The sequence below is a fragment of the Nematolebias whitei genome, chromosome 8, assembly GCF_014905685.2.
Source record: "Nematolebias whitei isolate Nwh7 chromosome 8, NemWhi1, whole genome shotgun sequence".
NCBI lineage: Eukaryota > Metazoa > Chordata > Actinopteri > Cyprinodontiformes > Rivulidae > Nematolebias > Nematolebias whitei.
Window position 1 is genome coordinate 15,019,590 of NC_056505.1, and position 26,648 is coordinate 15,046,237.

General features: G+C 38.2%; 2 protein-coding genes across 2 annotated transcripts in view; one reads left to right on the plus strand and one right to left on the minus strand.

Moving 5' to 3' along the window:
- The window catches only part of c8h5orf51 (chromosome 8 C5orf51 homolog), a 4,180-nt gene extending 2,518 nt beyond the window's left edge, over positions 1 to 1,662 (minus strand). The window contains exons 1-2 of the mRNA XM_037680335.1: positions 1,549 to 1,662; positions 931 to 1,040 (exon numbers count right to left, since the gene is read on the minus strand). Coding sequence (XP_037536263.1) covers positions 931 to 1,040; positions 1,549 to 1,642 — 204 coding nt within the window. The 5' untranslated portion in view covers positions 1,643 to 1,662. The remainder of the gene's footprint in view (positions 1 to 930; positions 1,041 to 1,548) is intronic.
- A 3,065-nt stretch (positions 1,663 to 4,727) lies between these two features.
- Positions 4,728 to 26,648, plus strand: part of oxct1a (3-oxoacid CoA transferase 1a) — a 51,390-nt gene continuing 29,469 nt past the window's right edge. Inside the window, exons 1-7 of the mRNA XM_037680336.1 lie at positions 4,728 to 4,948; positions 5,510 to 5,618; positions 6,138 to 6,228; positions 6,792 to 6,927; positions 7,593 to 7,742; positions 9,936 to 10,042; positions 10,783 to 10,843. Of these exons, the coding sequence (XP_037536264.1) occupies positions 4,844 to 4,948; positions 5,510 to 5,618; positions 6,138 to 6,228; positions 6,792 to 6,927; positions 7,593 to 7,742; positions 9,936 to 10,042; positions 10,783 to 10,843 (759 nt within the window). The 5' untranslated portion in view covers positions 4,728 to 4,843. The remainder of the gene's footprint in view (positions 4,949 to 5,509; positions 5,619 to 6,137; positions 6,229 to 6,791; positions 6,928 to 7,592; positions 7,743 to 9,935; positions 10,043 to 10,782; positions 10,844 to 26,648) is intronic.

The window sequence follows — 26,648 nt, forward strand, 5'->3', positions numbered from 1 at the left end:
CAACTACTAAACCATGAATGGGCAGGCATGAAGACTGGCCTCTTTGTTTTTAAACGTCTTCTTCAAAACCACCACTTTTCTCTGGCTTTAACACTTTGTAAAGAGTGTGTTGTTGTTTTTCTTGTGGCTGCTCCCCTCTGCTGGAATTGCCACAGCAAGCAAACTCACATGGGAGTTTTAGCAATCGTTTTATGACAGATGCCCTTTCAGATGCAACCAGTACGCTCTGAGCTGGGCTCAAACTGGCAGCCACAGGATTACAAAACCACAGCACTCACCTCTGAGCTACCCCCATTTGTAGTGGTAATTTATTTAATTTGAATTTTTATAGTTTTATTTGTTGTTTGATCTGATTTTATGTATTCTAATATTTGTATTACTTGGTTTTAATTTACTTGTGTTTTAGTTGTTTATTGTTCTGCGTGAGCAGTAACATTGTCCACTCTGTATAGCACTTTGGTCCTCTGTGGAATTTTAAAATGCTTTACAAGTAAAGTTGGACCGGATTGGATGTTTGACAAGTTTCATACATCAGCTTGAACTTTTTGTGCAACCAAACCATCCTTACCAGGGTTATGTATCACTCATATGGTCTGCTTGCATCCTATAATCATATATGGGACCATTAAATTGCAGGGAAAAAAGCTCAATCATTTACGTGAGTGAAATATGCTCTGTGTATGATAGCCAACCCTAATTTTCTCCTAACGTGTCATCTAAAATATTGCTCCTTTTCGTAAGTTATAAATCATTAAAACTGTTAAATTGGAACAAAAATGTTTGCGATATAAAACAAGTATTCTCTGGTTTCATTGTCAGATATGCATGAAGCTTACACCACCTGTAGTTTTAAACATTTCTCACTTATGTACATCATTATAACCAAATTATTAGGTGAGACATATAATGCGCTGTCATGTCATCAAATACCTGTGTGTAATCCTGGAGCAGCTTGGAAAGATTGCTACTTTCTTCTCCTTGTCTGTAAAAAGTTTTCAACTTGTCTAATATGGCAGACGCATTTTGTAAATAGTCATCATCTATTAAAAAAAACAGAGAAGCATCATTCAAGGTGCAAAAGTTGACGGATGGAGCTTCAACAGTAATTTCGTACAATGTTTTTAAAACTCGCTTATGGTAACTGGCATAGTCAAAAAATATCCAACAAACATTTTCAACGTTTTAACATTAAACATGAATGAAAACTATAAAACAATGTCAACAGGCGTAAATCGTATTTACATCTGTTTGGCAACTGTATTTTAATCGAAAGCATTAGCCATGAACCAAAAAACTGACATACTCCAAAGCCAATTATGATTTGCTGACTAATTTATGCTCTAACGTGGCTAAGGAACATATAGTTAATTTATTACCATGGCTGCGATTTGTCTATATACAGTTTTGCCAGACAACAGTTGTTGCTATGGCTGCAAGCTAACGTCTGGTTGAGTTAGCTAGTTTGCTGACAAGACAAAGATAATTTATGCTGCGTGCACGAGCTAACAAAAACGTGACGCTAAAAATAAGCAGTTTTTTAACGAATACCTTGTTTCTCAGCTTTTAAGCTTGAACACTTGATGTCCAGCTCAAATATTCTTCTTTCCAACTCAAAACCTTGTCGCCTGTAGTCGTCTGCCATGACTAAAAAGTATTTATCACGTGAGCAAAGGATTACTCACGTGTTCATAGAATGTCAGTGGGTCTGCTCGTTTACTACTTTACCAGCGCATGACCCGGTTTGAATCGATGACAGGCGGAGTTGCAATAAAAAAAAATCTTGTTTAAAAACTTAAAGTGGTGGTTAAATGTTTTGCAAATGTAAATGAGCCCAAGGTGGCTGACTTAAAACACTTTAATCGTATTCTGCAAATTCGTCGACTGTTATTTCAGGACTACAGTATAGTGATTTTCATCTCTAAGCACCCCTGTAGTGCATCGTGTTGTGTGTCAGCATGCATAATGCACGCGATACATTTTCTGCACAGTTAAGTGTTAACTAAAAAGTATACATATGACAATAATGGCAAAAGCACGATGGAGTATTAGGGTCACGCTAAGAAAAAAAATTACATTACAAAAAAAAAAGTCATAAAATTACGAGAATAAAGTCATAGTGTTACGCAAATAAAGTCATGATATTACGAGAATACAGTCATAATATTACGAGAAAAAAACTTGTAAGACGTTCCTGGGTCGGCTCGCTCCTGCTGTGGACAGCTTCCAATGCGAGTCACTGTGTTTATGAAGTAGTTCGTGATCACTTTTCGGCGTTTGTGAAATATTCCTCCATTCACATTATGTGACGACTAATTCGTCTCTGCAGCCATTAATTGAAATGCCATACGGCTTCAGTTTATCATAAGAATCCTTAAACCACAGTGCTGTGGGCCCCATGCTATTGCACTGTTGGCATAAACATTCATCATTTTACCACAGTTGTAAGACTGCTTTTTTGTGTTGGAGTTCTGATAATATTACAAATTTAGTCTCATAATATTATGACTTTATTCTCGTATTATTTTGACTTTATTCTCGTAATATTATGACTTCATTCTTGTAATACAGTCCCTCGTTTATCACGGGGGATCTGTACCTTGAAGCCCTGCAATAAGTGAAAAAACGCAAAGTAGGAATAGTAGTACTGTACAAGTAGTAAACAAAAATTCCATGCTGATCGTGCGGCTCATCCATCAATCAGCCAACTGTATGTCATGTCCTGTCTCGTTTTGAAAAACCGCGATAGAGCGAGTCCGCGATAAACGAAGTATATATATATGTATAATAGTTATATATATGTATAATAGCTGGAAGAAGTTCCTTTATGTTGAACACATTGGAGGCAATGTGTTCAACATAATGGTACTTCCTCCAGTTATTTAACAGTCAACAATGGTGTACCTCAAGGCTCAGTCTTAGGATCCACCCTCTTTACAATCTACATAGGTAATGTAGGTAAAAAACATCCCTGATGCATCCATACATGTCTATGCTGATGATACAGTTGTTTATTGTCGAGCTAAAACAGTTGATAAGGCTTTCCAGCTTTTGCAATCTGCATTTAACATCATCCAGGCTGATTTGCTCTGCCTCAAACTTGACAAAACCAAATCCTTTTTTTCAAACAGGAAGTCGGTCCCAGCAGTTCTTCCTCCGATTTTATCCTCAAATGATGTCCTCATTGAGTTTGTTGATTCCTATAAATATTTGGGTATCTTGGTCGACTCCCATCTCTCTTTTAAGCTCCATGTGGAAAACCTAATAAAGAAACTGAAAGTTAAACTGGGTTTCTTTTTCAGAAACAGATCCTGTCTAACTCTGAGTGCTAGGAAACGTCTTGTATCTGTGACTTTCCTTCCCTCCATTGATTACGGTGACATTATTTACATGAATGCTCCTACAAGAACCCTGCAGATTTTGGATGCTGTCTATCCTGGTGCACTAAGATTCATAACTGGCTGTGATTATCTTACCCACCACTGCACCCTGTATTCACTGGTTAACTGGACATCATTAACTTCACGCAGACTCTCTCACTGGTACATTTTCATCTTTAAATCACTTCTTGGTCTGTTGCCTTCATAAATCTCCTCCTTCATGTCTCTGCGTGAGTGCAGCTACAGCGTACACTCTCAGGACATTATTACCTGCAGTGTTCCCTCAGTGCGGACTGAACTTGGCAAAAGGGCCTTCTCCTACTCCGCTCCTGTTTCCTGGAATATCTTACAAAAACATTTGAAGTTCTCGACCTTTAGTGGCTTTAAAAATCTGTTGGACTCCTAGTAAGGACCAATGCAGACATGTTCCTGATTTTAGTTTTCTACATTCGCCTTATAATCTAGCTGTTTTGTTACTCTTTTTGCCATCTTATTTGTAAAAAATAAAAAAATTAAAATCTGTATGCAGGGCAGCACGGTGGCGCAACTGGTAGAGCTGCTGCCTTTCAGCAAGCAGGTCCTTGGTTCAAACCCTGGTCCAGGGGCCTCTCTGGGTGGAGTTTGCATGTTCTCTCCGTGCATGCGTGGGTTTTCTCCGGGTACTCCGGTTTCCTCCCACAGACCAAAAACATGCATGTTAGGCTGACTGGTAACTCTAAATTGTCCCTAGGTGTGAGTGAGAGAGTGAATGGTTGTTTGTCTCGTTTGTCTCTATGTGGCCCTGTGATGGACTTGCGACCCGTCCAGGGTGTATCCCGCCCCTCGCACAGTGATTGCTGGACATGGGCACCAGCGACCCCCGTGACCCAAAATGGAATAAACGGGTAAAGAAAATGGATGGATGGATGAAATCTGTATGCCTTTTTATAACTGTTTATTGTTGTCGCTGTTGTCCATTGTTATCATTCTTTGTTGAAATCAGGTCTCTCTTGTAACTGAGTCCTCGAGGCTCAATGGGATTTACCTGTCTAAATTAAGGTTGAATGAATGAATGAATGAATATGACTATGAAGCTACGGCTATCCCTAATGCGCATGCGTAAACTCTGGCAGCACGGTCTCATGGAGGCGGAGCTATGTATAGGGGCGAATCGAAAATAATCCATAAACGCATATGATTTATTAAAAGTATTTTTATTCTTATAAATTGCTACCTTAGTCTTAAATTGTATGTTTTTAAATTACATTGAGGATTAATTAGGTAGGTGCCGCCCAGCTCAGAGCGGACTGGTAGTGACAGGGTTAAATGCAAATTAGACAACCGAACCATAAACCTCGCTGACCAGTGTGGAGCGTGTGAGCTAGTTGTGCTACTGTTCACATTTTATGACCTTCCCACTTGATATCAACTACCTGGAGGTTTCACTCTGCCCCTCGTCGATTTAAACTGTGTGTAGCTCCAAAAACATGGCGGCCCTCAAAGCTTTTTGCAGAGCAGAGAAAGCACTCTTCAAAAACCTCGCAGGTCTTCGCAGAACCGAACTAAACTTCGCTAGCCACCAGTTCAGCAAGGTCTGTATTTAAACAAAGTTCATGCTTCGTAGCAGAGAAGAAAATGTGTGTCTGGGCAAGAACTATACATGTCACGAAGGGCATCTCTAGGAAAATGCCATTTGCACATTGATTACGTGTTGCTTCTTCACGTGTCCTCCCAAATACAAACGGCACAAAACTTTTAGTGAACTTAAATATGTATTTATCTTGTTTAGGCTTGTCATGTTGCGTTCAAGGCACAACCATCATGTGCATCATCAGCCAGCGGCTGAGTCTGTTTGTCCTGTAAATAATGAGAAAACATCAGCAAGTCTTGCCTGAAATGGACCATCACCGGTTTAATTTTAAACAATTGCTGATTTACATTAAGGATTATAGAAGTGAGCTCCCAGTTCAGCTGCAAACATCCTCAAATCTTTTGTTGTATGATTTAATCTAGCAGTTTTATTCCTCCCCTTCCTACACAGACTGGAATAATAAGCAAAAGCACACAATCTGAACCTAAGTGCAGTTCTTATTTTAGTACAGTTAATATGACAATTAAAAGGTCAATGCACTTTCCTGCTTTACCTCTTTCAGACTTGTGGCTGTTACTTTTCCACCTCCAGCATCAAAAGTTCAAAGTTCTACACAGATCCTGCAGAGGCAGTAAAAGACATCCCCAATGGAGCCACCGTTTTAGTTGGAGGTAATAATCGTCCGCTTAACAAAAAAGGCTTCACGATCTGTTGGATGGTCACATGCACAGATAGGTGCATGTAAAAAAACCCCACAGGAGTCAGTAAAAAGTGATATTTCTTCACAGAAGAATGACGTCATGCCGGTCGGTTTACATCCAAGCACAAGAGTGTGCGAAACTTCCACAGCTCTTATTTATAGTCAAGTTCAGAGTGACATTGTTAAGCATTTTCCATTGTGTCACACTTAGATCTGAAAGGACAAACAGAAAACGGACTGACTGAGCATGAAGTTAGAAATCTTGACCCACAGGAGCAGAATGTAGAGTGTTTTGCTCCAGGTTCACTGGACTTTGGGTTTTCCTGTGTGGTTTGTAGTAATAAGAGATCGGCTATTTACACCACAAATTTACCATGCCCTTAATCTAATAGGGGAAAGGTGAACCTCATTTGACACTGATTTGTTGCTGCATTTTTTGCTTTTGAATTTTTATTTAGTGTCATCAACTATTCTTTATATTTCAATGCAGGTTTTGGATTATGTGGTATTCCAGAAAATCTAATCAACAGTTTACTGAAGACTGGAGTCAAGGGTCTCACTGCCGTCAGTAACAACGCAGGGTACGTGTGAATGAATTGTCAGAAATATACACATGAAAATCACGAGCGTTCAATTTAATTTACATTTATATACATTTTATGGTGGCATCACTTAGTACTTGCAGAATACATACCTGATACCTATGGGGACGGGGCTGTGGTATGAAGTGACTTGTTACCTTGTAGTTACTGGGTACTCTTAAGTACCCTGTATGCACTGGGCTGTATTATTTATTGCTACATAGTCATTTTGTATCCAACATAATACATTTTTATTTAACATATTTTTCAGTTGTATCCATTTACCTTTAAAAAAGTACTAAATAATAGGTATTTTTTGTGCATTACATATATATGTAACCTCTTGTAAAAAGTAAAGCCTTGCACGAACTTTATTAAAATCAAACAAAACATAGCAAAACGTTTCAACATACAAACACTTAATGCTGAAACGTTTTGTACAAGAGCAACAATATGACTCCTGCGTCCCTAACTTTTAAACCCTTTGTTGAATTATCAAATTCTCACTACAGTGTCTTAATTGAACACATCAAACTTAATACTATTTTTTATCTTTTCATCAGAGTGGATAACTTTGGCCTGGGCTTGTTGCTCCAGACAAAGCAGATCAAGAGGATGATTTCCTCTTACGTCGGAGAAAATGCAGAGTTTGAGCGGCAGTATTTGTCAGGGGAGTTGGAGGTGGAACTTACACCACAGGTTGGTTAAGACGCACACACTCGCACACACTTTGTATATTAATAGTCAAATGGTAAAGGGTACTTAACCTTACCTTTTTAGTCCAAAATATGTGTATTATATAGAAAGCCAAGAGTTTGCAATGGTCCAGGAAAGTTAAAGGAAGGCTTATTTGCAGTAAATGTGTGCGTGAACAGATGTCTTTTTATTTCCAGGAAAGTACGGATGTGATTTGTACTAGATGTTCTACCAAGCCAAATTTGGGGGTTGTTATTGTGCTCAGGACAACGTGACCTGGAAAAACACTGACTATGAGTGTGTGTGTGTGAAAGACAAGCATGTGTGATGTAGGTTTGGAAGATATATACTTATACTCTCCGATTCTTCAGAAACGGAGCAATTTGCCGTGTTCTCTGTACGGAAGATTTTCTGTAATAAATCTCGTTTTGCCGTCTAAAAAGTCAGTATGTTATAGTCATGAAGTACCAAATACACTTCAGTACCAGCCCATGAACATAAATTCTCTTGGCATCTTTGTAAGACGGCGGATATGATGATAATTGGATATAAAATGTGACTTAGAGCTGGAGATGTTTGTATCGCAAGTTTAGTCAAGAAATTAGCAACATACCTGGTGGAAATAAATGTTTAACTCTCAGTTTAAAATTAGCCTCTTCTTTTCACAGGGTACTCTCGCAGAACGGATCAGGGCAGGAGGGGCTGGGATTCCAGCCTTCTTCACAGCCACTGGCTATGGCACCTTGATCCAAGAGGGAGGCTCTCCTATTAAGTACAACAAAGATGGCAGCATTGCCATTGCAAGTGAAAAGAGAGAGGTGAGAGTGCCGTCATCCCTGCTGTGTCGTGCTTCACTGTGATCGTGAGTGACTGCTGCACCTCTTCGTTAAAGACTTAGCAGTTCAGCAGCCACATTGTGCACTTGTGTGTCTGTATCCTCACTTTTACGTTAGAACAAAAGGTTTTATTATTTTGTTGTTACTGTTTGTTGTACTCTTACAATAACCACAGCTCACACAGTAATGATAACTGTTTATCACTACAGACTTTAAGTACTACAAAAACCTATGAGAAAAGCTCATGTTGTTGAGAACTCTTTCAAATTAAAATTCAATTCAATTTCAATTCAGTTTATTTATATAGCGCCAAATCACAACAAAGTTGTTTCAGGGCACTTTACAGGAACATTCACATACATAAAAGCCAATTAGTAAAGTTCTCTATCTAAGGAATAAAATGCAAATATGGGTGATCTGATATTCTTTTTACAAAATTAATTGGTTTATTTGTGCAACAGATGGTTAGATGAGAGGCTACATTGTTTTGGGCCTGTTTTATGACTTTACAGTGTTAGCAGTGAGCTTAATGTTAACCTCCACTGCACCAAGAAGCCCTGATTTGAGACCCATGTATTTAATCCTGAACAACAACAAAAAACCACTGAAAAGCATTTTCTCTTTGTAACTGCACAATTATGGCACTAAAGTACAGTCTTCATACACTGAGACATGTTTTCATTCAAACTGTTGTTACTCAAACTAAACTTTGGTTCTTTGATAACAGGGTGAGATGTTTCTAGTGTGGCTTGGTGCGACCAACCATGGAAACTTCAGGATGTGTCTGAGACAGACCAGTTGAGCCATGCTCAGTGCTCTGTCCACATCAGACTACCATGGTCAACTGATCAACCCCTACTCATTCAAAAAGGGTTTCTTTCCCTGCCCATGCAAGAAGGGAAGCATTGATGAAACATCTCACTCTGTTATCAGTGAATCAGGGCTTACATTTAGTTATCCAATGTTCTTTTCTGACTTGGCTTGGTGTTTCACTATGGGTCATTTGGCCCACTCCCTTATTGCATGAAAGTCCAGAAGCACAGCACAGATATCCTAGAAAAATACTCCTTGAAACAGAACCCATGACGTGGTCATGCTCCTTAAAGGCCATCTGGACTATTTGTGATTTTTGTATCCTTACATCTGTAACAGACCTATGGTTTCCACAATCCTGTTTGCTAACCTCGGCCATGATACTGGCTTGTCTTCATGAGCTGTGGACCATGAAACAAACAGCTGACCATATTTCCTGAACGTGGTTGTCCTGTAAAATTAAGCTCAGCGTCCATAAGGGGTACAGAGAGTTACAGCTTCAGTCCTCCTCTGAGGAGAATATAGGTGGGCGGAAAGTTACCAGCTCCACTGAAAAACATCTGTACAAAGAATCCATAGAGCCCAGTGCCCACTGCAAACAGGAAGGATAGATGGATAAAGAATGTGTACAACATAGATGCTTTTATCTGTGGTTAACTAAGAGCAGAGCCATCGTAAAGGAAAGACATGTCATTCCTTCCCTCATCCACACGTTTAAAAGGATGATTACAAAGGGTCTCCATCACCACTAACTAAGCCCATGGCTCAGTGTGCCATATTGTCTGAGCAAGGGTGATCAATTTCTCCTCTCGCCTGAGACTGAAGTGCCCTGCGAATAGAAAGAGGCCATAGTTCCTCTGACAGCATCGGAATAATCTCTGCCACCCAGGGCTTGGATGGCCACCATGAGGCCACAAAAATCAATGTTCTCTCACTCTGCTCAGTGTAAGAGAAATCAGGCTGAGAGGTGGGAAAGCATACAGCTGCACAGACAGCATCCAGACCGGAGCCAGACACTGCGTTCAGCAACATGTTTCTTTATAGGATGCTTGAGAACTGTTAAGCAGCTAACGGAGCTAGCCTGAACATGCTGAGGAAGTTTAGATTAAGTTTCTCACAGGAAGAAAGCGAGAATAAGTGGGATGGCTCAAACAGTTTGTCTCAAGGTCAAGGAGCTCCCGTTTTTAATTTTTTTTTTTTTTAACCAAGGCGGTTCCCATAGTGAAACACCAAGCGAAGTTAAAAATAGAGCCCTGAATTTATTTTAAAAGGCTATTACAAATTATAATGACTAGGTACTAGCAAAAATAAAAGGTCTGAAAATGTAACCCACTTTCTCACTTTTGGAAATGATGTGCACAGGTGCGGGAGTTCAACGGCAGGCACTACATCATGGAAAAAGCCATCACTGGAGATTTCGCACTGATCAAGGCTTGGAAAGCTGACAAGGCAGGAAACATTGTTTTTAGGTAATCGGTTAAATGAATTACAGTAAAAACGACAAGGGTTCAGTCTTGCGTTGAGGCAAAACAAAAGATTCAGGCTCGGTTCGTCTTCAAAATTCCAACAGCCATCTGGTGGACTGTCAGCGTTTTCTTCAGGTCATTTTTGTTGTGTATGTAAGTGCTAAAAATACAACTGCTGGAACAAGAAGATTCTTGTGACTGTTGATGCGAAGCATTTTACCATGTGGTGACCTTAGCAGGTATAACCACAAACAACAATTAAAATAGAACAAATAAGTTGAGACAATTTATATGTTGTGCATTTTGGACTTTTAAAGCTAACAAGTTAGTGGAGAGGACCTCAACATACTTTTTGAAGAACCTGTATCAAGTAGTTATTGTGTTCAATTGAAAGAAAATGTATAATTGAAAGGGGTTAAACATATGTATTTATAAAACACAATATAGGAGGGTGTACAAAGAACATATTACTAATTCTGTCAGTTTATAATATTTTTAGGTCGTTTTATTATCTGCCGTAAGTATTTTTTAACTAAATCAACACATCAATATATAAATAGTGCAGTTACATTTGTTTTCCACAAGAGTGCAGTATTCTGCAGTAAACGCTCAACTTGTTCTGAACATTGTACTGTACAGCAAAATGAACCTTTAAAATTGATTTATCTCAAATATGTTTGCTTAAACATTTTCTTAAATAATTATTTTTTATAATATGCCTGTTTTGTTCTTGTTTGTCACAGAAAGACAGCCAGAAACTTCAACCAGCCCATGTGCAAAGCAGCCCAAACCACTATTGTCGAGGTATTTCCAATAGGTTGACCAAATGTCACGTCTGTCTGGATCACAGGTTTTACACATTTGTATTATATTTTACAATACCCCTTTTATTTCCTTGTACCAAGAGTGTGACTTGGTAAAGGGTCAGTAAGGCAGGGCAGCCGACTTGAGACCCGAAAGTCCCAGGTTCAATCCCCAGGCATTCCCACATGTTGTGATGTCCTTGAGCAAGCCATCCAATCCCCAATTGCTCCCCGGGTGCTTACGTAGCTGCTGCCCACTGCTCCACCAGGTGCAATGAGTTAAATGCAGAGAACCAATTTCGCCATTGTATGGAACATACAATGATGACAACACATAGCACTTTATTTATTTATTAACCTCTGAGATTGACCACTGCTTAAAATATTTTCCGTGACACAAATAAGGTCTTTATTGGGGTTAAGCCTTGACCTCCGTGATGACTAATCCATGGGTCAAAATGATGTCTCAAGCTCTCTGAACCACACTTTCACAGTCTGGGCTCAGGAAAAAACATCTTGGATAAAAAAACAAAAATCACCACACACTGTCTTATGATATAAAACACTTATTGCATCATTTGCACAAATTATAAAAACGTGCAACCTTTTAAGAAACTGGTTGTAATTTATGGTCTGATTATTCATCATGAGAACCCATCAGTGTACAAAAACTGCTGTATCTAAAGCTCATCAAGAACAGTAGAAAGGGCTTTATTTTTTTATGTGGGTCTGTTTAAGTCTTGAGGATGGTTCAAAAATAAATGTAAGACATAAGACAAACCTCTTTTTGTTGCAAACTTAAAATAATTTATATATCACTGGAGTCCTTGGTTATTATGGAAAAAATATATATGTTGGTCAATAATAGAGAATGTCGTGTCATCTCTGAGCTGTCCATGATATAACTGATAACTGTCTGGGTTTTCACTTGTCTAGCTTTTGACAGTTGGGAATTGTGAGCCATCTCCTCCCTGTGTGTGTGTGTGTGTCTCCTGATCATCTCCTACACACAAACACCTTCACACCTCCCTTATAGACTCTGCTTGATTCAGAGAACAGCAGGGAGGAAAAACTGCGTGTGTGAAAAACCCCCAACATAAAATAAGGAACACTTCTGAAAATAAATTGGAAAGCTGAAGCCTCTTCTAAACCTGAATTCCACAAAGAACATTTTCAATTATTCCAGGCATGCTGAACCTGAGATTTGGGCTGCTGTTGATTAGAAATGTCTGAAAACGAGGAAAGTAATTTGTGTCACCGTGGAGCTTTTCTGTGCTTATCACTGTAAACCAAATTTTCTGGTTGTTCAAGCACAAAGTATTAATTGAAATAACTTCTTGATTTCAGCTATTGGACTCATTACAGGGCTGTTGTGGTCACAGTCTTGCCATTTATGACCTGATAGATTGTGGGAGTCTGCTTATGGATTCAAAATCTTCTGCTCAAGATGTTTTTGGTGACTAAAAGAACTGTAAAAAATAACTCTCATGGATTAGAGAACCAGCTTGCATTTGGCTGCACAAATAGTGCCCCGCCTCAGTATCCAGGTGGACTGTACAGCTTGTTTTTCTTACATTTCTATTTTCAAACTGCCACAAATGGCAGGGGTTAAAGGTGAACAAAGGAAAACAAATTATTTTTCTATCATCAACATATGCTCTTTATTTAAAAAATATACTAGACATGCGTGTAGCCTGAAGAAATGCTACATTGATCATTAAATTACACAAAAATCACAAAATGTGTAGGTAAGAAATCTTTTATTTGATCGTTTGAACTCTAAATTTATTTATTTTAACTAAATAAATTAAAATCATTTGAAGATTTGTCACCCCTCTTCAATCTTGTAAAAAATTCATCAACATCTCAACTAATTTCTTAAATTGGGTTGAGCAAATGTTGCAGAAGTGCAGAACATGGGCATATTTTCCACTTGACTGGAATACTGACTGGTAATGGTTTTAAAAGTAAAATTATTTAGAAAACATGAACATTAGGAACACATTTAGTTAATATAATTATAAAAGAATTTGTTTTTTAGAAACCTTAGCTTTTCTTCAATATTCGACAAAAAGCTAGTTATTTGGAGCAGCATGGTGGCGCAGTTGGTGCATCTCGGCGAGAAGGTCACTAGATCAAATCCCAGCCAGTGGCCTGTCTGGGTGGAGTTTGCATGTTCCTTCTGTGCATGCGTGGGTTTTCTCCGGGTATTCCAGTTTCTTCCTGCAAACCCAAAACATGTATGTTAGACTGACAGGTAACTCTTAACTCTAAATTGTACCTGGGTGTGAGTGAGGGAGAGTGAATGGTTTGTCTCTGTCTCTGTGATGGACTGGAGACCTGTCGAGGGTGTCGCCGCCTCTCACACAGTAACTGCTGGACATGGGCACCAGTGACCCCTGCGACTCGAAAAGGAAGAAGCGGCTCAAGATAATGGATGGATGGCTATTTATTTATTTATTTATTTGTTGTCTGCTCTGAAGGAAAACGGCAGATGCTGTTTTTTGCGTGCTTGTGCTCGTTTGAGTTTTCTTTGCAGCATTAGCAACATATCTCAGTAACTGGAGCACATCTTTTAATTAAACTTTCAGAATGAAATTGGTAGACAGGCATTCTACATTTTTAGTGTGTACATACATACATATATATATATATGTGTGTGTGTGTGTGTGTGTGTATGCATGCACATATATAAGATGGCTGCACAGCTAAATAAACAGCGAGCACTGAATTCAGAGTCCGAGTCAGAGATTCTTTGTCATTCGCACCACATGTGGTACATGTGGTGGAGTGAAATTATGTACACAGGGTCCCAGTTACATCCAACAATAAAATGTAAAAGAAAAACAACGATAACATCTAAGATGTGAACGAAGAAAAACATCAACTAAAAATGCACTAAGCACTAATAGCATAAAAGCATTACATTGAAGAGCAGCACGAACATGAGCATGAGACTGTGTGAGCAGATGAGCACGCGTGAACACAACATGAAACAGATCAGCAGCAACATTGGCTATAATCCAGCAATTTTACCCACATTAAGCTAAAATTTGTTGAAGTAGTAGTAACTTAGTCATATCCAACATGTAATAGACTCACGCTTCACATTACACAATATTTTTGCTCAAAACTTTGGCATTGATTGTCAGCCTCAGGACAGACTCAGAACTCATGTGAGGGATTGTGTGTCCTCTCTGGCCTGGGAACACCGTGGGGTTTCCCAGGAGGAGTTGGAGAGTGTCGTTGGGGAAAGGAATGTCTGTCTGGGTTTCTCTCCTGGACCTGTTGCTTCTGTGACCTGACATAGAAGATGGAGACGCTGGCATGAAAGACAGCTGACATTTTATTTCCTTCAAATAACTAGGCCTCTGAATGTTTTAGTTTGAAAGACAAACATAATCACAAATAATTTGATAACTATTCATCTCAATAAAAACTAAGGTTTTCCACATAGTTCAGGTGAATAAATCTTATTTGTGCTTATTTACGTAGAAAAACAAAACCGAATCGGTCTCCGTACTATGCTGACCTTGTAACATTTTCTTCCCCCTCTCTCATTAGATTAGGATTAACACTCATCAATGAGCAAAATGTAACCATTGTTAGAAACTGCAGTTTGATTTGTTGGCCGAGGCTTACAGCCCTGAGGCGTTATTTATGGTACTGTTTTATGATGCTGCAGGAAGCGTGAACATTATCTATAACAAGTTATACAGGACTATAAAGTGATAGGCCTGCACTATAATACCCATTAAAAACCTTTATCTGTGACAGTGATGCAGTTGCTCTCTCTGCAGAGATAAATTTTTCTTTAGATTTCAAGGCGTGCTTTGCCATAAATTTAGTCACTTGTAAATATTGACCCTTCTGTCTCCGTGCACTGAGCAGCAGACGCTATCAGCTGTGTTTGAACCTGGTGACTTGCTGCTCAGCAGTATGGTCCTAGACAATCAAGAGCATTTGTTGAACCAGAGCTCATCTTTGTAGCGTTAGTTTGTATACAACCAGAAAAGAATTAATTTATCTAGGACAATTAATGGTTGTGGAAGGATGGAAAAACGTCAAACTACAGTAATCCCTCGCTACTTCGAGGTTCGTTTGTCGCGGATTTGCTATATCGAGGTTTTTCAAAATAAGATTGGACTTGATACAATTGGTTGATTGATAGATGATCCATGGATTGTTTATTTAAAATAAATTTATTTAAAATGTTTTTGCACCTGTGTGCAGCCCACAAGCAGGGGGAAGCTCCCTCCTGCAGCCTGTCATGATCTTCACTCTCTGCCACACATTTCTCCTGTTGTATCGGTTTAACCCTTTGCTGTCCAGATGCACCGATCGACTTTTGTCTTCCAACTCAAAATTCAAAGTACTGTTGTATGTCACATCGTAAAATCGTCATAATCACAAAATATAAAAGTGTTAAAAGTTTTTAAAAATTATTTTAAAACTTCTATGTTCAGTTGTTTCAGTGTAATTGATCAAGAAGTACATTTCTGCTCTGTGCTGCAGAGCTGCGTGATGTCCTGCTGCACTTCTCTACAATTTAAATTTAAATACTGTAATATTTTAAATGAACAATCCATGCTGCATGGATTGTTCATTTAAAATATTAGAGTATTTAAATTTAAATTGTTTATTTGAGGAGGGAGATTGGGAGTAACAGGTGATGAGTGAGTGTGATTGCAGCCTGACCCACGTCATGACAAAGTTTACTGTACTTGAACTGAACTTGGACTACTGTCTCCCTACTTCACAGTTTTTCACTTATTGCGGGTGTGTGTGTGTGTGTGTGTGTGTGTGTGTGTGTGTGTGTGTTACGGAACACCCGCAATAAACGAGGGACTACTGCATTGCAAAAGGAGCCAGACAGGATTGATAGAAACAGCCTGGTTATTATTTTTAACCACAACCATCCAGATGATGCAAATATAAGTACTTAAAAAAATCCATATAGTTCACTTTGGGATTAGGTTCTTTATTCAGAATTGATGATATGATACATCTTTTGAGTTTGAAAATGTTTTAATAGTGTGCAGAATTTTTAAAAGTCAAACATCCAACACCTTTTATAGATTTCCTAATATTTGTTTTAAATAATAAAACTTGAGCACAGACATGTTAAATCATGAAAACTAGGTCATGCTAGTCATGATAGAAAATACCTTTCTACACCATTAAATCAACACAAATGTTTTTTTTCTGCCACGTTGTGGGCTGTTATTGTAGTGTTTGTTTGAATTTTGAGCCACAGGTCTGTCCCTTTTTAATGTTGAAACTCCAAGCTTTTTGAAGTGTGTCAGAAAACGAGATGACACAAAAGAAAATCACTCAAAAGTAAATTACCAGATTATCACCAGATCCTGCCATAGTTGCCAGGCAACCAAACCCTGCAATTCAATTGTTCAGTGTTCCACAGTATCCAGCTGGTCGAGTTATTCCCTTGTTGCAGGTACATCTAAAGATCCCGGTGCATTGTGGGAGTTAAAGCACCAGAGACAGAATCACACTAGTGGTCTCTGGCATTATTCAGTTGTCAGTAAAATTACTCTGTTGTTGTCTCATGACAATGCAAAATAAAGTATGGGTGCTGGTGTGCCCACTAATCAACCAGTTATGTATGAGATGAACAAATGTATATTTAGAAGTACTTTGGTCTTAACAAAACAAGAGCTCTAATTGAATATAAATGACCTCCATCCTGAGTGTTTCTGCGTCAGCCTCCCACTCTACAATTGTTAAGCAGGCTATTCCTTTATCCTGTTCCTATCAATGTTTACTGACAAAGACAAAATATTAAAGTGCATATTGTCATCCTTATGTGAGAACTTGGAACGTTTTTGTGACTTTTATGTGAAGTTTTTGTTGGTTAAGTTACTCCAGTCTATCACTTTTTATCTCTAAAAATTCTTGTCTTTCCTTTAATCGCCACATTATGCTTTCTGTGGCAAAGGCTATATTGCAGAAAAATAGTGTTAACTTATATATTTTTTATATATATGAATGTTTCTGTTCAGTGCCCTGAGACGACTTCATTTGTGACTCGGCGCTATTTAAATAAACTGAATTGAAATTGAAATCATTGCGATTTGTTTGGTCATTGCTGTAATTTCAATTACAAGTAAGATTTTAACGAGTTATTATTTTTTGTTTAGTCTTCCTAAATTTGCTTGCCTAGTTCCCTTTGTTGCCCGTTGTGGATTGAAGAGAGGTAATTGGAAATACCCTCCGTCTGTCTATCTGCATGTGGAGCATGATAACTTGAAAATAAGTGAGGTATTGCCTTACATTTTGATGTATGGCTGCTAGTCAAAAGAAAGTTTCATTTCTAAAACTGGGTTGCTACATAAAAATCCAAGTTGGCTGCTTCCATAAATGTCTGTCCTTGTTGTGAGCATGATAATTTGAAAAATTAACAAGGCACCGACCTCTATTTTGGTGTGGTACTACATCTCTGTATAAGAAAAGGCTGCCGGCCAAGCTGTTGGTGCAGTTCTACACAGCCATCATCGAGTCCATCCTCAGCTCCTCCATCACGGTGTGGTACGCCGGGGCCACTGCCAGGGACAGACTCAGACTGCAGCGCGTTGTGCGCTCAGCTGAGAAGGTGATCGGCTGCAGCCTTCCATCCCTCCACGACCTGTACGTCTCCAGGACTGTGAGGCGAGCAGGTCGGATCACAGCTGACCCTGCTCACCCTGCACACGGACTGTTTGAACCACTCCCCTCAGGCAGGAGGCTTCGGTCCATTAGGACCAGAACCTCCCGCCATAAGAACAGTTTCTTCCCCTCTGCTGTTGGACTCCTGAACACTCATAATACTACCTCATAATTTCTGCTTTGGTCACATTACATCTGTATTATAATTGAATACTCCATCTGTACTGTTCTCTAAGCTTTTTTATTGTTTTCTATTGTATGGGTGTACATATGGTTATGTTATGTTTTTAATTTTACTTTATTTGTGGGTGTACACAGGCTTATGTCTTATGTAATGTTCTCATTTTTACTTTATTTTTACTTTATTTTACTTTATTACTATTCGCATCTTATGTCGAAGCAAATTCCTAGTTTGTGAACCTCGTTCATTGACATGGCAATAATAAACTGATTCTGATTCTGATTCTGAAAGATTATTTAGGTAAATTGGGTTGCCATGCCAAAATCCAAGATGTCTGCTGCCATTTATGTATATACATTAGCCTTGTAAGTTATAACTTGAAAAATATTTGATTTTGATATGTAGCTGCATCTAGGTGTACAAAAAGGCCCCTGTCATCAATTGGGTTGCTACATCAAAATCCAATATGGTTGCTGCCAAATATATATGTAAACTGGCTACCTCGATCAATTAAGGAAACTGCTTTCTAGTTTTTATATGGCTTAAAAGTATACTTTCCTCAACTAATTGGGTTAAAAATGATCAATGTGCGACTTCTATTTTGTTGCGTGGCTGCATCTAGGCATAAAAAAGGTCACAATTGAAAATTGGGTTGCCATGTCAAAATCCAAGATGGCTACCACCATATATATATAAATATATTCGGTGTGTGTGTGTGTGTATGTGAGAACCATCCTTTATCATTTGAGGAAACTTTACTCTCCAGTTTTTATATTGCCTAAAAGTGTACTTTCCTTACTTTTCAGACAGGTCAGCAGGAAAACAATGTACAGTATATTGACTCGATAAACCTTGGGTTTCACTGTTAGTCTATCTCTGTGTTTTCAGCTAAAACTTGGTTAAAAGTTGTCATTCATACAATCAATGCTGCATTTAGATGTTTTAATCAGTCACAACACAGCTCTGTTACGTAGAAGCACCAGTGCTGCAAACATTTTCATTTAAATCATATTTTGCTCCAAAACCTTGGCTGATTTAAACACAAACTTTGTCACGTTAGTGCTTGTTTTAGGCAAATCTGTGCAAAATCTCTCCTTTTTATGGCCTAACACAGAAACATTGTTTTTAGGTGTTCCTTTTTAAGCTCTTGCCAAAGGAAGTTGTATTTGCAGGACTTGATAGTCTTCAACTACTGTAAATTGCTGCAATATTAAAGGAGCAATGCATATAAAAGCATTGTATGCACCCTTATCAAGTGTTTAAATGCTTGCTTGTCTGCGTGTAAATGAAGACAATTCTGTTGGTTACAGTGACTCAGTGTTGCACTCAGACACCCATTTAACAATAAGTTTTAAAAGTTATTGCACAACACATCTCTTCAATATTGGTAAGTCTAATAGTGCTCAATTAAATTAGTTATAGCCTTGAAGCAAGTTCAATAAAGTACTGAGGGTTGGACCTAAGAAAGAACTATTTAAGGTAATATACAGTAAACCAACTAATACTTCAATGATTTGCTGATAAGCAATTTTTAATATTATTTTTTGATTTTTGTGCAGACACTGGTGTATTTGGTTTTAAACAATATAATTACACAACAGTATTATATAATTATATTGGAAAGCTGCTAAGGTTTGGCCTTTTCTTAATTCTAGATAGTGGAAATTCAGTGCTAGATTGAGTCAAATGGGCAGTCGGATTACCTTTCAAATATGTTATCACTTATAGAAATAAGCATTAATTACTTGACTGGCTTGTTGATGCTTCAAATATAGCTTCCAGAACATAAAAGTGCACAGTTAATATTTTGATTATCTTATAAGGAACACTACATAACTGAGGCTGGCAGTAGTGTCTCAAGAAGTAAGTTGACATAGACCTAAATTCAGGTGCAAAGCTGACATTTACTGAGGACTTGTGTTAAAGCTCACAATACACTGCTAAGGATTATTAATAAGCTGTAGGTCAGTGTGGGACTTCTTAGGCAGAATAATGTGACAAAGTACAAAAAGGATGATGGGAAGCAGTAGAAAGGAACAGAGGATTAGCTAAGCATTGTTACAACCTGAATATCTACATTTTTTTTAAAATTTTTTTATTACTGGTTGTTTTCCAAATTTAATTTATAGTGAATGCAGTCTACTTCTTATGGAAATCTGATCCCTCTCGCAGCATTTAAGCTGTCTATTGGAGTTGTTTATTCCAAAGGCACATAGTGCAGGATGCTCTGTTGTGTCATTTCAAAAATACATTTTTAGTTCTGTGTGTGCTGTCAGGCTGTCTGTCTTCTATTTTCTGGGTCCTTTTAAGGCAGTCAAGTTTCTACTGAAAGCAAACAGATTGCTTGTGATGTCACTATTTTGGGTTGGAGGACAGAACCCAAGCTGATCTCTGAAAGGGACAACAGTGCATGGCCAAGTGCCCACACATGCACACACAATGGGGAGAAGATGGAAAGGCTAAAAATATCCACATTAATGAGAGTGTGGTGTTGCTGTCACTTTGTTTCCTGTAGCCACACTATCGTTTTCTTCTGATCTCCTCCCTGTTGAATTTCAGTACTTGAATACACAAAATACAGACCGTGTTGGAATATAAAGTCAGACAGCTTTAATCAAACCTCACGCACACTTTATAACCAAGCATGTGCTGCAACTTCTAGGAGCTGCTAGATTACTAATGCTCTTCAGGCTTGGCATTATTTGGCTTAAATCTGGTGAATTGTTTTAAGTGGTGACTTGCTGTCCTTCTTCCCACCAATCAGCTTGAGTGCAATTTGCTCACAGAGTGTTTAATTTTCTGCTGGCAGGTTGTCTTCTCCAAAAGGTATCTCTGGATACCAGTGTGTTAGCCAGAGATTAGAAAGCTGGGTGTGTGTCATTAGTTATGGTGATTGGGGTGGGGTGATATGAGAGGGGGGCTCTCAAGGAGTTTTTCCCTGGAAAATGTTTGGAGAAAAAAAAAAAAGTTAAAAGGTAAAATTAAGAGCCAGCTTGAGGTATTTTTGTGGTTATTGTGCAATAACCTGTTCTTTAGTCACTATACTTTTTATTGGGTTATTGGCATTTTAATAATAAACTGACATTCTGATGGCATTTAGTCTACAGCTAATGGAAGATTTTGGGTTTAACAAATGTATATTTTTTTACATCTAATTATTTATTCTAAAGGATCTTTTGTCTTGCTGGACTGTCTGCTTAAAAGTGGCTTAAAACTCAAGATACACCCACATCTAACTATATCAGTGTAATTAAATTTACCGGTACAAACTTTTTCAGAATATTGCCAATTCTTAACTTCAGTTGAAATCAATTTATATTAAACGGTCAATAAGTTGTTATTCTTAACACTTGGATTATCATTCAAGGATTCAAGGTTCTTTATTTGTCATTCCACATGTGGTTAATGTGATAGAACAAAATTGTTTACACAGGGTCCCATTTACATCCAACAAAAATATTAAAATGTAAAAGAAAAACAGTAATAAGATCTAAAATATGAACTAAGAAAAACGTTAATAATACTACACTTAAAGCTCCTTAACCTCTTTCCTGAGGTGAGTGGGGGAAAAAGTGTGTGTGCTGGGTGAGTGGGGTCCTTCATGATGCAGGGGGCCCTCTTCCTGCATCTGGAGGTGTAGATGTCTGTGATGGTGGGGAGGCTGACTCTAACAGACTTCTGTGCAGCCTTCTCCACTCTTGCATATCATGCGTTCCCGGTGAGGATTACATTGTTGACTCAGACATTATATCAATATTTTTGATTAAGTTCAGCTTATCATGTCTCACAATGACTCGCATAAACATATTAGTCCAAATCTGGTTGGTTCAGTTCTGATCACCCTAAATGTTAATGTTAATTCAAACGTGATCTGCTGCTGTCACATTAACCAACCTGCAGTTGAGAGTTGTGTTGCTTCTGATCAGAGACGACTTGAAGACGACCAGTCTTTATCCTCAGTAACAAACTTTGCTCTTCCATGGTCTTACCTCTAAAACACTGACTCAATTTTCCTTCAACGTCTGAGAAAATAAAGCAGATTTAACTAGTTCCGTTTGATCTGCAGTTTCTGTATGATTACATGCATTAATATTTTAAGTTGCTCCAATTAACACTTTTAGTTTAACACAGTTTAAAGTGTATAGCTTGGAATTAAGTTTTTCAGCACGTGGGAAAACTATAAAGATTTAAACTTTGAGTGATGGTGAGCATCCGTATCCTCAAAATCACAACTTTCTAGAGTTGATAACTTGTAACTGTTGTGTTAAACTGTCATAAGTGAGACCTTGACTGATATTTTTTTTAAAGTTATGTTCAGATGCTTCTCATGGCAGCTGTAATTAATTTCCTTAATGTGTGTTTGGCTTGCCGGAAGAGGTGGGCACAGCTGCTTATTTTTCCTCCTCCTCAGTAATTTTAATGCTACTTTTTGTATGATCATGCAGCAGGAAAAAATTTTGATTTTTAAAAAAAAAAAATATAATTTTTTCTCACAATCACTGCAGAACCAAGTATCAAAGCGATTTGTACACCAGCAGCACCACAATCTACTCCAAAACTGTTCGCTCTTCTCTCTACCCATTTTCTGTGCACTGCCCTGTCTTTTTGCTCTATGCGCTCCTCTGCTGCTGCAAAATGCAACACAGAAGTTGCTGGCTGCTTCACACAAACCATGCATTTCCTTTCAGCCAAGTCTTTCTGCCAATGTGCAAATTTTTGTACCGTATTTTCCGCCATGCACATGACACCACGCTATAAGTCACATCAATCCAAATATGTCTAATAAAGTAGAAAAATACATAAAAATGTCACTCGCCGTATACGTTGCATCTATTATAAGTCACTGCAGATGCATCGCGTTTTGTTACGCGTCACCGCTGACAACCTGGAAATGTGGGCCGGTGTTGTGCCAAAAATTGATTGACTGCCAAATGGCTGCCGCCGGAGCATGCACGGGAGGACTTTAACAAGATTAACACTTAAAAACAATTATTTGTTTGCTCAAAATTATAATAAAAGTGTGGCTCAGTTTAAATTTTCTTAATAAATGCACTTTGACGGTCAAATCAGCTGCATTTTCAAAAGTATTCACTGCCTCAGTGCTCTGGGAGCGCACAGAGGGAGGAAATCAGGAAGGAGGAACGCTGCGCATTTCTTTGAAATTTAACAAGATGATAAGCATCTAAAACAATTATTTATTTGCTCGACATTATAGCAAAGGTGTGGCTCAGTTGAACTTTTACTTAATAAATGCAGTTCAATAGTTAAATTAGCGTCATTTCGCCGGGGCGGCGCAACAAAATGAAGCTGATTTGACGGTTGCTCCAGGCGAGCTGGAAGAAGGAGACAGTCTATGGCAAGCCGACTGTGTCATTAATAGTCACTTTTACACATTACATGACAACGACATGCCATACTAGTTGAGTGCCATCTAGTAATTGAAAATGTTAGTGTTCAATATTTTCAGTCAGAATGAATGAAAACGGTCATATCTCAGACAAAAATTTGTTTATAAATATGGAAAAAAATCCATAAATACGTCACTTTGGCCTATAAGTCGCAGGGCATGCAAATTATGCAAAAAACTGCGACTTATAGGCCCAAAAATACGGTCTGTGATAGGGTAATTTTTAAGTCATTTTCTTCCCATTTTATTTTATTTTTTACAAGAAAATGATTTGCATGGCTTACAATGCATTTCTGCAAGACTTCCACTCAAACAAATTTAAGTGATTCCCACAGACTGTGCAAAACATACTCTGTTTATGTCAGTCAGAACATTTGTGCTGTTTTTGCACTATCACCAAAAATTAAAATGGAAAGCATTGACTGTGCGGGTTTTTCTACATTTTACAATTAACATTCGTCTGTTTTACCTCTGTCAAATATTTGTAACGAGCATGACATGTTTCTACCATTCCAGGCAGCGAACGTTGTAAGCCTCAAGACTGTTGGTGGTTTATTCCAGGGATTTGGTTTCATTGCAAACTGATCAGTTTGAGATTAACAAGATTTGACAAAGCTCTTGGCCTAAAAAAGCACACCCTCTCGAAAAAACGTTTGCTGATGCCCCAGAGGGCACTTTGATTCCCTCTGTCCTCTTGCCAGCTCACTTCATGCCTTGCTCTGCTGTCATTGATGTGAAAATCAGTCTACAGATACAGGAACATCAATGTTGATGCATGCGCCTGTTTACTGGCTTTACACACCTGCTCATTTATATGTACGTGCTCATGTGTGTGTGTCTGTCTTATCCTTGTGTGGTTGTATTTTTTATTTTTATGCTTTATTCTTCCTTGTCCATTGAACCTCCTGTGCAGTTGGGTTATATCCCACAGATGAAAGGAACGGAGGCTTTTTTATCTACGCAGCACATTTAAATTGTATGAGCTTATTATTGTGCTGCGACTTAGATTATTTTTTTATTGATCTTATTTTTCTGCTGTATATACAGCATTACATTTACTATAAACTATCCAAGTAATGTGTAAAAATAAGTCTAAAATTACTTTACGATCCTGAGTGGCCTTAGCTCATGAAAGACCAAAGCCTGAGTATCCATGACAACGCCAAGACTGGATCCACTCTTGGCCATTGACTCGTCTCAGTCAGCGCTGAGTGCTAAGGGAAGAAGAAGAAGAAGAGATAAGGATAGATTCAATTCAATTTGCTCTGAATGGCTGGCCCTCATGTAAATGGAACAAGTAGGTTACACAGTGAGCCACACAGGATGGAAGGTCCTAATAAATAGACTGAAAAGTAAAAGTGAGAGTGGAGAGTTGTGTTGTTATACCCAAGTACTCTTAAGCCCCATTTGCACGGGATTCATTTTACCTGGGGACCACATGTAATAAATAAATTACTCTCCAGCGTCTGCTTTTTATGTGGCGTATTCGCACGGGATAACCAAAGCCTGAGATGTAGCTGAAATTTACGACATCTTCCGGATATGATGTTAACGCTTCAAGTTGCGTTAAGCTCAGATGGACAACCTGTCACTGGCCGTGCACGTCTCCTGACTTGCCTGTTGAAATGGACTTGCGACCTGTCCAGGGTGTCCCCCACATTTCGTACAGCGATAGCTGGACATGGGCACCAGCGACCCCCGCTACCTGAAAAGGAAGAAGCGGGTAAATATAATGGATGGATTGATGGATCAGCTGATCACCGGCTGCGCGCGTCTCCGCACCTGCTGTCATCTGCGGTGAAGGAAGTAGCAGCATCTACAAAAGCTGAAGCGAGCAGCGCGTTCATTTAAAATAGCCTTGTTCTGTATTTTTCCAAATTATTTTTCTTAGAAAACAAACAAACAAAAACCTGCCTAATTACGTATCGGGTCCCTCTCATTTCTGCCTATTTGCATTGGATTAGTATTATCACAGGACCTCGGAGTTCAGCAAAATATAGTTGGTAATTTGCCGGGAAATTTTTATTTTACAAATTACTGACATGGCCGATTCGCACGGGATTAACAACACAGACAATCTCCGTAATTATTACAAATAGCATGTGGTCCCTAGGTAAAACTAATCCCCTGCGAATAGGACTTTTGTCACCAGAAACATGACTACTTCAGTGATTTCCCTTTATTTGTTTATTTAATAAAAACAAGAACTATGTTCTGCAAGAAAAAAAATTAAAAAAAATTTCTGTGTACTAACATAATATAAGATTTGCTCTTTTAATTATTCTTAATGTTTAATCCAGCTTGCAGTAGATTTATTCCATTGTTTACTTAAAATGTCAAGGATCATATTGTTGAATTGCACAACGGGAAGTAATACGGGACTTTTCAGACTTGGAGCAAACTAAAAATGAGCAATGAGATTTAGTGGTGCCCACACATTCTGCACAACTCCTGAACACCTGTGGGTGTGTAGGCTGAAGGTTCACTTTAGGACACATCTTAATGTTACTTAAGAAGAAGAGAGCAGGTGTGTTTCTTATTTTTTTCTGTACCAGACATGATGATCCAACTGTTTCTAAACCAAAAGCTATTTCTATCTGTGTCTTATTAGTCAGACAGAAATAATCCCTTGTGTACACTTCTCTTTTGGAGATGTACATTTTCTGCATAAAGGTGATGTATTGTTGTTTACAGGTGTTTGGAGGTGGAGGTGTATATTTTAGTCCAGAATATCTCGTTTATTTAGGAGACACATACATTATTTGTCTTTTTGCCATACAATATTAAACATTTTAAGGGGATTTTCATTATTTTCATTATTTTATTATTTCTTAGTTTTTTAGTAACATACTTTCAAGAAAGTGTTTCAGCACTCTGAACATTGAAACTCTTTCACATACCTCAACTTTCTACTGTTTTTGATCCTTCACTCAGTCTCTATCCTCTGGTGTCAGATTGTGGTCTTTAATTTAGCCAAGCAGGATCAAGGGATGGCTTTTACTGGACTTTGTGAAACTGATACTGTAAATTATAAAACAAAACAAACAAACAAACTCCTTAAGTTTACTCTCTTTTTTTTGTCCAGTTTTAAATGTATGAAAAAGCATTAAAACATTTATTTTTTTTAACTAAATATATATTGTAGTTAAAAAAAAAAAAAGAAAGGAAATGTGTGTCTTAAAACAGTTGATTTGTTTGATTATTGGTATTAGAATTGGCCTTTTAAAACTTCCTAGTAACTGAAATTACAATTGTAATACTGATTGTCAGTGACAAAGTAGTTTTTTTTTCTTTTGTTCTGCCCCATTACATTTTGTATTTGGGTGGGCATTGGTTAATTTCATGTTGTATAATTTCACCTATGCACGTCTTTTATCTAAACTTTCAATCTCACAAATCATTTGATATAAAATTCATTAAAAAGTCTTTATTTGATCCAAATGCTGCTGCCAGAGTTTTGACGAGGGTTGGTAGGAGAGATCGTATTTCTCCAGTTTTAGTTTCTCTCCATTGGCTCCCTGTCAAGTCCAGAATAGAATTCAAAATCTTACTTCT